We start from the raw sequence: 11738 nt of genomic DNA, 5'->3' as shown, positions 1-11738 counted from the left end.
TGAAGCTATGCCTTACAAGGTCCGAAACCTCAACGACCGGAATCGGAGAAGTAACTACCAAAGGTAACAAGAGGTGCATATTATATATATATATATATATATATATATATATATATATATATATATATATATATGTTGTACAACCATAAACAAGTGTTAATAAGACTACATAAGTTAATTAGAATGAAAGATTAAACTCGTTTTGACTTTTGGAAGTCAAACCTTCAAGAACACTATGAAAATAACCTTGAATCTTTGATATTTGAGAGAGTTTTTGGAGTTGTAGTAGGGAATAATGGATGAAAATGGTGGTGTATATATAGGGGAAGGATGGTGGTCAAATATGGGTGTTAATATCAAGTATTTACATGCAAAGAGGGTCAAAACAAAACAAAAAACAACAAACAAAGAGGGTCGCGATACGCGATGCTTGACACCCTCCCCCATCGCGTAGCGCGATGGGGTGCTAGCTGGTGATTTCCCAAGTTTCAAAAATGGCAGATTTGACCCCTGTAGTTCGTTTTAGGTGATTTTTACGTGTTTTAAGGACCGAAAAGGATGTTTTCAAGACTTAACAAGTGTAAAATAATATTGTAACATAAAAACCACCATTTTGAATATACCGAGGGTTTCGGTTTATAAAACGGGTCGGTTTATATAATAAACGATTATAAAATGAAAACGAATCGAAACCCAAAATTGACGAATGTCACAAAAGATTTATTGGAATTGCATAGATACTCTACATTCCCGAGTCGAAAGGCGAAGGCTTTTCATGAGGTTTGCTTTACTACGATGTGGTGTTTATGGAGGGTTAGGAATTATGTGGTGTTCGAGAGAAAGCCTGTTAAATTAGTTGACATAATTGGCGAGATCAAGTCTTTAAGCTACTTGTGGGTGAAAAACCGGAGTAAAAGTCCAACCCTAACTTGGGAGAGGTGGTGTGGATTTTCGTTTGGGGGGGGGGGGTCAGTTTCTTTGAAATTTTTGCGCTAGGTGGTTTGTTTTTTTGTTTGTAGGTGGTTTTTGGATTTGGTTGTCGTTGTAAGTTTCTTGCTTGTAATGATTTTTCTTTTATTGAAGTTTTTTGTTGATCGTTCAAAAATAATAACTTTATTATCTTAGTTCAGAAGAGGGGGAAGCAAATTGAAAAGTTTGTCTTTGATGTGGCACTAACGTAAAAACGTAAGGAGTGCGTGGAATTGGTGCTCACACAATGTAGTCGTAATGCGCGTTGCCAGTTGCCACCTTCTATTCTGAACATGGCTTTGTTGACAGTTGATCTTGACTTCACATTTCTACATTGACTGTGTTCAAAACTGCATCGAGTGCTCGATGCACGATTGAACCATATTATCAACTATGGACCACCATATTCCACTTGAGCAAATTGTATAACAAAACTAAGGAGAATCTTTTTTGTATGTTTTAAGGAAAGTGCTTTTGAGTTAAGGAGTAAAGTAAATGTTCATACATTTATTTTTAAATAATGGAAAAGTGTCATGAAATAATAATTAGGTTTCAAAATGTTTCAATTAGGTTACTTATATATATATTTTTTTCAAATCGGGTTGCTAAACCTAATTGAGCCTTATCGAATTCTTTGTGCATTAAGAAAGCAATGTATGGGAATATGTGGGGGTCAAGATTTGCAATATACATATTACATTTAAAAATAAAATAAACGTTAGTTATATTAAAAATAAAAAATAAAATACGCATCACCACTCCACATCAATAATAAAAAAATATAAATATTTCTCATTGAAACTAGAACAAATAATGTTAATAAAGACATGTTAAAACATTTAATTTAATAAAATTAGAAAGTTGATTGACTTAATTGTAGCGTTTTTTAAACTTGAGTGACTTAATTTTAAATACTTTTACAATTTGGTTACTATTCTACAAAGTTATCAATTATAATATGTATTCTAATAATTTATTGCTCATAAAATAATTTAAAATTTAGTTGAGTTACATTCAATTTCTAGAATTTCTGCTTAATATAATAAATCAATGTTAAATTAAAATAAGGTATTGAAGGTTGATTCAAAGTTACTTAATTCTTTTTAAGAGTTTTTATACTATGGCGATATTCTTTTTGTTTTGTTTTGTTTGTTAATTTTTTTTTGTTTTTTTTATTGTGCTATTTTTAGGTTTTTATTTATTTATCTAAAATGATTAAGATTATGAAGGTAACTTAATAAGTTTTTAGGTACTTGAGTATAAGTTGATAAAACAATGGCATTTATGCCATTTAACATATCTATCTAGTTCTCTCCTAAAAACACTCGAGAACGCAATTTTAATTTTAGTATAATGAGTTTGGTTAGACATCGAAATAAGTTTGACCAATACAGATCTACTATACTATTAAAACAAAGTTTTTTTCCATAAATAACATGCACTTTTCATAACAAGTTCATGTCAATGGGTTTTTGAGTAACAAGTTTATGTTGAGGGAAGCCAAAAATGAGTGTTGTCTCTGTTGAGAAGTGGTTGCAGACTTGGAGTGGAGGCGGTCCAATCTGATATGGTTGTTGATGGGCATGGTGGTGGCAGACGGTTGTGGCGGTGGTAGTAGGTAGCGGCGGCGGTGGCTGTTTGTGGCGGGTGGGGGCGGTGGTAAAGTGGAAGGGAGGGAGAAAGTATCTATATATATTGTTTATTTTTTGGTGCGTTAAAGTATTTTTAATTTAGGAGGTGAAATGGCCAATTTGCTATCATGTGCAAGACACATAATCTGACTTAACGAGAAAATTCAATTGGGTTAGAGTCAAAGGACAAACATTGTTGGATTTGAAAACGTAAAGGATAAAACATATCAGTTTTGATGATAAAGGATAACGAATGAAATTTGGTGTAAACATAAATGACAATTTCTGTAATTCTGTCTCTATGTTATTCCATTCGTGTTTGAATTTCTACAGTAGAGAATAATTATTAATATTAATATTAGATAAGAATAGTAAAGTCATAAATAGTACTACAAACATTGTATTATAGGATATATTAAGATAATTGTATTTTGTATGTTAATTCAAAGTTGTATAATTGTATATATATCTTCTTATTTGTGTTATTAAATTATTTTTTTCTTATTTGTCATTTATTTGTTATTTTGATAAAGTGATATAATATAATCTCTTAAATTGGCAATTATAATGTAAATCCATAAAGTATGTTATTAAAATAAAATATTAAATTCATTCTTTTTTTACATTTTTTAACCACCCATTAAATAGGTTTCTAATCGAGACATCAAATAAAGAATAATATCAGGCCATGTAAGCATGAACAAATTTAATCGAAAAATCGTGATAGACATGCTAATTCTCAAACTAATCTTTCATATTTGATCACTTAAGTATATTCAACGAATATAGAAACACCAGTGAACACATACAATTTTTCAATGCATATATAAATTAAAATATCCTTCAAAACATATACCTTTTTTTAACTAGATGATAGTTTCTTCATGGTACATTTAAAATGAATCACACTTTTACAATAATATGCACACAATTGTTATAGCTTTCTCCAAAGGTCATAGAAACACTATTAGAAAACCTCCAACGCGAGGAAGTGTCTGACCCATGAAGGGCATTCATATTATGTGGAGAGAGAGAGAGAGGAATGAAAGAAAATCATCAACACTAACACTTCCCATGAAGAATTGTGAGAGGAGTGATAGCGCGATAAACAAATATTTATCGAAATGAAGATAAGTCAGATAAACCTAGGGATAAGATTAATATAGTATTAGATTGGACCGATACCGTCTCAAAATTATCAAAACCCTAAATGAAGCTTATGTGTAAACCGAATACCGTACCGATTTGGCTTATTTGATACCACCAACATAGAAGTACAGAAACAGTATTCACTAGAAACAAATACCAAGTATAAAACATCCATGGTGTTCTATAGTGGTAGGGTACCAAAAAGACCCAAATACCCTTAAGGAAGAACAACATATGCCCCTCTATAGTATTCACTCCCTCTATAGTGGTCAGAGGAACGCCCCTCATATGCCACCCGCGGGACATATGGATCACCCGCATAACTCACTGAAGGAAGAACAACAATACATTCTAGAGACCATGCGCGGAAGCATCCAGGCACCCTCAGAAGTCATCCGCAGGGTAGCATATTTACCCGCCAGGATGGACGGAAGGCAATGCCACAGGACAGCTGTAATTAACTAATTACCTTCTAGAAGAATTACCAAGATCCTTTCTTGGAGAATACGTGACCCATCAACCAATGAATGAAGGACAGCTGGCCAGGTTGTTATAACCGTGCACATGGCCAGTGTTATCTCGTCCTATCATAAAGAGACACATGTCCAGGTTGTTATAACCATGCACAAGGGACGTATAGCTCAACCTATCATATGAGGGCACGTGTCCAGACGGTTATGAGAGATCTTCTAGAACGGGACAGCTGGCCCAATCATATTCCCACACTCGTCGGCTATAAATACCATCACAAGCAGCATGAGGTATTCATTCACTCCCCACTATCTACTTCAAATACTTAAGTACTTTCTCTCCATCAGAACTGTACTTATTCTCACGTCAGAGGGTAGTTACAGGAAGACCCCCCCTCTTGTCATTCCCGTAACGAGCTCACAGTGCTTGTTTTGCAGGTTTCTGTCACTGGACATCCGGAGGTTGTGCTCATATCGTAGTTGGTCATATTTGTATCCTACCCTATGGACTCATTAGATCCAGGACCCGTTAAGGGGATTGGATCGGTGTTTCTTCATTGGCGCCATCCGTGTTGGTGTTAGAACTGCAAGAGTTTTCTGTTGGTTTTTGGTTTGTACGATATGAGTAAGCATTCTGAAGGGCCGATAGAAACCTCTATATTTGCTAGATGTACTGTTGATATTGAAGCACCTGGAGGTTCCACTCCTTGTGGCTTGAAGCGTGTCATGGCGCCTGGAGGTCCTACTCCGGGTGGCTTAGGACGTCTCACGACACCTGGAAGTCCTACTCCAGGTGACTTAGGACGTCTCACGGTGGAGACTCTCCGGACCCGTTCAGAATTGGGTTTGGAAGACGAATCTGAATGGGAACTTCTCGTCGTAATTCCAAAACCAAAGGAGTTCTCTCTCCTGAGGAATGGTTACGTCTCCAGCAGGCGAATGTTGTAGCAGAGTATGACCGCATGGTGCGTGAAGAGCTACTTCGTGCTCGTACTCTGAATTATGATGAATCTTCCAGGAGATCCCTTTCTCCTCCTCCAACTTTGAGGAACAGTTAAATATGCGGAAGCCTTCAAGCTGAGGGGTTTCCGGAAGACGAGTTGGTTAGGAGAGGACGTGGTTATCCTCGCAGGATTACACGTCCACCCTCTTACAGAGAAGAACTGGAAAGTTTTGATCCATCATATCAACTGAGTGTTGTCAGCTATTATAGCGGAGACAACAGACTCCATTGTTGGGAGGGGACTAGTCACTCGCGTGCGACAGTACGCCATGTCAAATATCATAGCGATGCGGAGGAGGACTTTACCATGCCGTATCGTCCTGCAGCCGTCGCTGAGAAATCGAAAATTATTGCACGTATTGCAACTGCCCCATTCCCGGTCAATGCGAAAATCCCAACATCGGTAGGGAAATATGATGGGATGACTGATCCCAATGATCACTTACTGAACTTAATGGCTGTAGGAGGAGTTAGAGGTTGGACTCTTCCCTACTGGTGCCACATGTTCGCATTATCATTCACGGGTGCAGTGCGGGAGTGGTTTGAGAAGCTGCCAGACGGACAAATCAAGAGCTGGGATGACTTTGTAGCCAAATTTTCCTAGCATTCAGTCAGCAGAAGATGCATACTCGGGATCCTTCCGAGATTTTATACGTGGTAAGACGAAGTAATGAATCCATCGAGGACTTCATAACTCGATACAATAACGAAAGTCTCAATATCGGCGGGGTCAGCGAAGATATGTTGCGAGGAGCTTTCCAAAAAAAACGTGAAAAGTGTTGATTTGATCAGTACACTGACTGGCAGGGACGGAATACCCAAAACATGGGACGAGATAATGTCTGCAGCAAAGTTGTATGCAAGAACCGAAAGGACTTTGAGCTCTGGAAATCAGAAACAAAAGCCAAAAGTGTAGTTCCAAACTCCATGACCAAACAGACAGGCCAAAGGGACGATTTGGTCAAGGCTCCAACCCTCTACAGAATCATCAAAGCAATTCGATGCCAGATCTTTGATTGGCAGCAAAAACAAAGCAAATTATTCAGCGCGAGTCAACAATAACTAGACCCCACTTTCGAAGACTCCTGCTGAAATCCTCACCATGGAAAACATGAACTTCAGGAAACCACAGGCACTCACAAGGAGATCGTTCCTTGATGCTAAGAAACACTGTTCGTTTCATGACGACATAGGTCACAATACGAATGAGTGTATAGATTTGAAAAATCAGAGGATGTCGAATTTTTGGTGCTACCGGTGACATCAAAGCATGATATCATTTTGGGTCGTGAGGCGATTAGTGGCTTTAATGCCCATCCTTATACAGCAAACGGTGCAGTGGGAGTTCCGAATCGAACTGGTGTGGCAATCATTTGCATTAATCGCCACTGCTTCCCGACGGAAAGTTCAAAACCCAGCAAAGTCCCCAAGCAAGCTCGGAGGACCAAACCAGAAAAATGGGTGTTGAACAAGAAGTTCCCAGATCAAACTGTAACAATCGGACCCGCTATCTCTGAGATAGTGAGGATATTCTTGAAGCAATTATTGACAAGGAACATAGACATCTTCGCATGGCAGCCCACGGACATGACTGGTGTCCCCTGGAGGATTGCAGAGCATAAATTGCGAGTAAGCCCAGCGTTTACTCCAATTGTGCAGAAGAAGCGTAAGATAGGTCTGGAGCAGACCAAAGCAATGAATGAACAAGTTCAGGACCTCTTACATGCAGGAATCATCCGCCCGATCCAGTACTAGACTTGGGTCTCCAATCCCGCCATTGTCCCCAAAAGCAATGGGACATGGCGAATGTGCATAGATTTCAAGGATTTGAACAAGGAATGTCCCAAAGACCGTTACCCACTCCCGGAAATCGACATCAAAGTTGATGCGGTAGCCCCATTTAAGTTTAAGTGTTTCCTCGACGTTTACAAAGGCTACCATCAGATCCGCATGGCGGCGGGTGATGAGGACACGACAACGTTTCGCACAGACCAAGGCACATTATGTTACAAGATGATGCCCTTTGGTTTGAAAAACGCGGGTGCTACGTATCAACGATTGATGGACGTAGCATTCAAGGGACAAATTGGGCGAAACCTGGAGGTGTATACAGATGAACTGGTAATTAAGAGCATTGAGGAAGATCAAATGCTCCGAGACCCTCAGGCAGATTAACATGTAATTGAATCTAGCCAAGTATTCATTCGGGATGGAGGAGGGAAAATTTTTGGGTGTTATTGTAACAGGCGCGGGTTTTAAAGCCAATCCAGACAAGGTTCAGGCAGTAGCCCGCATGCCTTCACCTTCCTCCCTCAAGGAAGTACAGACACTCAATGGAAAGCTGGTTGCATTGAACAGATTCTTAGCCAATAATGCAACTAAGTCTTATCCGTTTGTCTCGACTCTGAGAAATTGGCTCAAGAAATCAAACTTTAAATGGACCGCGGAAGCTGAATAAGCATTCCTGGAGGTCAAAAAGTGTTTAATGGAGTTGCCTACCCTAACAGCACCACGGGCGGAAGAACCTCTAACACTATACTTGTCAGCGTCTGATATTGCCATTGTGGCCGTGCTACTGACAGACAGAAAGAATGTTCAAACTCCAATATAATATGTCAGTAGGTCGTTGATCGGGCCGGAAACCAAGTATTCAATGTTAGAAAATTGGTCTTGGCACTGGTCTATGCTACTATGCGTCTCCGCATATACTTTCAGGGTCATCTCATTAATGTGCTAACAGGGTATAAGCTCAAGAATGTATTAAGCAAGCCAGAATTGTCTGGGCGATTGGTGAAATGGGCCATAGAACTGGGAGAACATGCAATTGAATATAAACCCAGACCAGCAATCAATGGGCAAGTATTGGCGGACTTCGTCACCGAAGTTCCGCAACACAAAGAAGAAGAATGTTTAATTAAACAGCAACCTCAAGCACCTCCTGAACAAGGGCAAGTTTGGTCATTGTTCACTGATTGAGCTTCGAGCAACGAGGGATCTGGCGCAGGCCTGAGGCTAGTCAATCCCGAAGGTCATGAATTATGCCATCAAGTTAGATTTCAAAAGTACTAACAATGAGGCAGAATATGAAGCTATTCTGGCGGGTTTGAGGATTGCAAAGAAGCTTGGAGTAAAACACCTGGAAGCGCGGGTGGATTCCATGTTGATCGCGGGACAGATCAATGGAACTTATGAAGCAAAATATGAAGTAATGGCTTCGTACTTGTCACAAGCGAAAGACTTGATCCTTCATTTCTTTTCGTGCAAAGTAATTCACATTAAAAGATGCGAGAACAAGTCGTCAGATGCTCTTAGCAAGTTGGCCTCAACAAACTTTGAACACTTTGCTAAAGACATTCGCATTGAAGTCCTGGATCGACTATCTATCCCGCAGAATCAAGTATTAGTAATTCAAACAAACGTTGAATCCTGGATGACGCCAATCATGGCTTACTTGTTGTCAAGAATTTTACCCGAAGCGAAGGCCGCGGCTCGAAAGATAAGACACAAGGCCTTGAACTACCAAATGCAAGATGGCGTCCTGTACAGACGATCCTTCCTCGGCCCACTTCTGAGATGTGTGGACGCCGAGGACGCGAATTACTTGATCAGGGAAGTTCATGAAGGCATTTGTGGTCTTCACTCGGGCCCGAGAATGGTCGTCGCATGAACGTCGGATACTACTGACCAGGGATGCACTTGGATGTTGTTCTAGAAATTCGATAATGCGATTCTTGCCATCATCATGCTCACAATACGCTGCATCCGAAGAACGAGCTTGTTCCAGTAACGTCCGCTTGGTCGTTCCAAAAGGGGGCTATTGATATCATGGAACATTTCCTAGAAGCCTCGGGGCGTGTTAAATTTTTAATTGTGGCCATTGATTACTTCACCAAGTGGGTGGAAGCCAAGCCAGCCGCATCCATTATGGCATCAAGTGTCAAGAAATTCCTATGGGAATTCATTATCTGTCGATTTGGCCTCCCGCAAGAACTTGTGAGTGATAATGGGACTCAGTTTGCGGATAGCGGGTTGCAAGAGTGGCTGAAAGAACTCCAAGTCACCCAGATTTTCACGTCTGTAGCTCATACGCAAGCTAATGGTCAAGTAGAAAGGACCAACCGAACAATTAAAGAAGGGATTAAGGTAAGATTAGGAACCAAACGAACAGGCTGGGTCGATGAATTGCCCCATGTGCTTTAGGCCTTTCGCATCCAAAAAAATTCAAGCAATTCTTAAACGCTGTTCAGTTTAACCTATGGTACTGAAGCCATGATCCCGGCTGAAATAGGGTTTCCATCCGCACAAATTTTGATGATCAATGACAACGATAAAGAGTTGCGGATGAAACTAAACCTCCATGAAGAAAGGAGAGAGTTAGCACTGATCCGCGAGCATAACTACAAACGCCAACTACAAATATACTATGACTCGCGGGTCCAAAAATGTACTTTTGACGCGGGAGACTTTGTCTTCTGCAACAACGAGGCATCTGGCCAAGAACCTCCGGGCAAGTTGGCCCCAACTAGGGAAGGCCCCTACAAAACTAAAGAAGTATTATCCAAGGGCGCTTACAAGTTAGAAAAATTGGATGGGACTAAATTCCCAGAACCTGGAATGTGGCACAATTGAAAAAGTGTTACATTTAGGTTAAGTATAGTATCAGATACTTTTTATTTTGGCCTGCGCGCCCAGTAGACTAGTAATGATATTGTTGTAATACATTCTGGCCTACTTGCCTTTCTTATTAAAGAAAATTGATTGAACTTATGTACATGTATTGTATTAACAACATTTATCTTGGCTCGCGAGGATCCGCGCACCCTCAAAGTAAAACCCTTGGCCCGCGCGCCAAAATGTCCTTGGAAGGTTATTTCAAGAAATCCTTTATTAACAATTAAGAAGATATTACAAGTCTAACACTTATATTATATACATAAGACAAACATGAAGGAAAAAACTTCTTATATTTAAGACAAAAGGGATTACAGTTACAAGAAAGATGAATACATGCGGATTACAAAGACACATTAATTACAAAGGCGCATCTTCACTATCCCCATCCGCGTCTTCATCTCCTTGATCTTCTTTATCGTCCTTATCACTTTCGGCAAAATAGGCCTTCAAGAGATCCACGCCATCATCCTGATCAGCAAGCTCCGACACAGTCCCTTCAATCTGAACTTAAGTTTGTCGAAAGCTTCTGTCTTTTCAGTATATGTCTTGGCAGTATCTCGGCCATGAATTTCGAATTCTTCAAGAGGGCGGTTCCCCTTCGCGAATTCCACGCCTTCGTAAAACCCTGCTTGGCGGCCAGCTTGCGATGATGCGACAAGCAAGGTCGCGAGGCAATTCCCAATTTCAGTACCTTCATGAATGTGCTCAATAACCTGAAACAAAGAAAGTGTAAGACTACAATAAGATAAATATCATCAAAAGAAACAGCGAATGAAGAAGTTACCTGAAGAATACCCTCCGCCATTAATCATCTTCTGTCCGCCTTGGCTCGGACAAGTTCCATTTTATACCCGGCACATTCCAAGGCTTGCTCCCTGTTCTTGGCAGCGAGGGTGGCGAGGTGTTCATTCTTGGCGGATGCTTCAGCCTTTAAAGTTTTTATCTCTTCCAAGTAGGAAGAAATACGACTATCGCGTTCATCCACCTGCTGCTGGAGAGCAATCTGGCTTTCCTCAGCCTTTTTCTTGGCTTCTTCCGCCCCCCCCCCCCCCTTCACCTTCGCCCTTTGAGCTTCCAAATCTTCCCAAGCGTCATTCATACCTAGCCAGTCTCGATATATTTCTTGACTGGTAGATATTGTGTTCGCTAGGGTATAAGCATATGAGTTCACCAGCTCAGACCGAGGGCGCCCACGTTGAAGTTCACTTTCCGCGGGAGGGATACCTCGTCGCAAATACTTATGACATACGTCTCTGCAAACGTGGAATCCTGAAGCAAGGACCATGGCGGGAGGTATACCAGAGGATCCTTCTCATGATGGGATGAAGAAGCACGAGGACCACTGGTTACAGCACTTGGTCCCTCTTGATCCGCCACGTGAGGAGGAGAGTCCGGAGGCGAAGAGATGATGGGCTCCTTGAAGCTAATAGGAGCCCCCTTTGGTTCACCCTTACTAGGAGGGGTGTCTTCAAGGATGATAGGATCCTTAACACCTTTCGATGGAGATTCGGGTGGTGTAGTTGCCTCCTGGTGGGATTGATCCTTGGCCTTCTTCCCTATAGCATCCATCCATAGATCATTTCACCCCATCAACGAAGTGTTCTTACACAAAAGAAATAGTTGATAATATGAAAACATTGAGAGTGTTACTTGGAAGCAGTGGGCTTAGACAGTTTTGACTTGCCTTTCCCGGTTGGCTTTGGGGAATTCGCATCATTAGCCCGGTGCTCATCATCAGTAGCAACACCAACAGTGTCCTCCCCTGTAACCGCATCCTTACTAGAGGAAGGGTTTTGTTTTCGCTTGCGGGTCAGACCTACAGTTGCACACAGGACATTCTCG

At 40.8% G+C, this 11738-nt stretch overlaps 2 protein-coding genes across 2 annotated transcripts; both read left to right on the top strand.

The window, feature by feature from the left end:
• The first annotated feature begins 8253 nt into the window (after window positions 1-8253).
• LOC143555742 (uncharacterized) lies at window positions 8254-8889 on the top strand. Its single transcript, XM_077045248.1, has one exon. The coding sequence runs from the start codon at window positions 8254-8256 to the stop codon at window positions 8887-8889; it is 636 nt and encodes a 211-aa protein (XP_076901363.1).
• Window positions 8890-9047: 158 nt separating this feature from the next.
• LOC143555741 (uncharacterized) lies at window positions 9048-9851 on the top strand. Its single transcript, XM_077045247.1, has 2 exons — window positions 9048-9295; window positions 9470-9851. The coding sequence occupies exons 1-2, from the start codon at window positions 9048-9050 to the stop codon at window positions 9849-9851; spliced, it is 630 nt and encodes a 209-aa protein (XP_076901362.1).
• The last annotated feature ends 1887 nt before the right edge of the window (window positions 9852-11738 follow it).

Source organism: Bidens hawaiensis, unplaced genomic scaffold, assembly GCF_021521415.1.
Source record: "Bidens hawaiensis isolate Kalapana, Puna unplaced genomic scaffold, B.hawaiensis_p1.1 tig00018278_1, whole genome shotgun sequence".
Classification (NCBI taxonomy): domain Eukaryota; kingdom Viridiplantae; phylum Streptophyta; class Magnoliopsida; order Asterales; family Asteraceae; genus Bidens; species Bidens hawaiensis.
Note: the sequence above shows the minus strand (reverse complement) of the source record. Positions and strands in the feature narration are given on the sequence as shown.

What these genes read in the sequence shown, in the direction of transcription:
- LOC143555741 (XM_077045247.1), top strand. Translation starts at nt 9,048, where the DNA reads ATGGAACATTTCCTAGAAGCCTCGGGGCGTGTTAAATTTTTAATTGTG. An exon ending in CAAGTCACCCAGATTTTCAC is followed by an intron (nt 9,296 to 9,469) that starts GTCTGTAGCTCA and finishes AACGCTGTTCAG; the next exon opens with TTTAACCTATGGTACTGAAG.
- LOC143555742 (XM_077045248.1), top strand. Translation starts at nt 8,254, where the DNA reads ATGAATTATGCCATCAAGTTAGATTTCAAAAGTACTAACAATGAGGCA.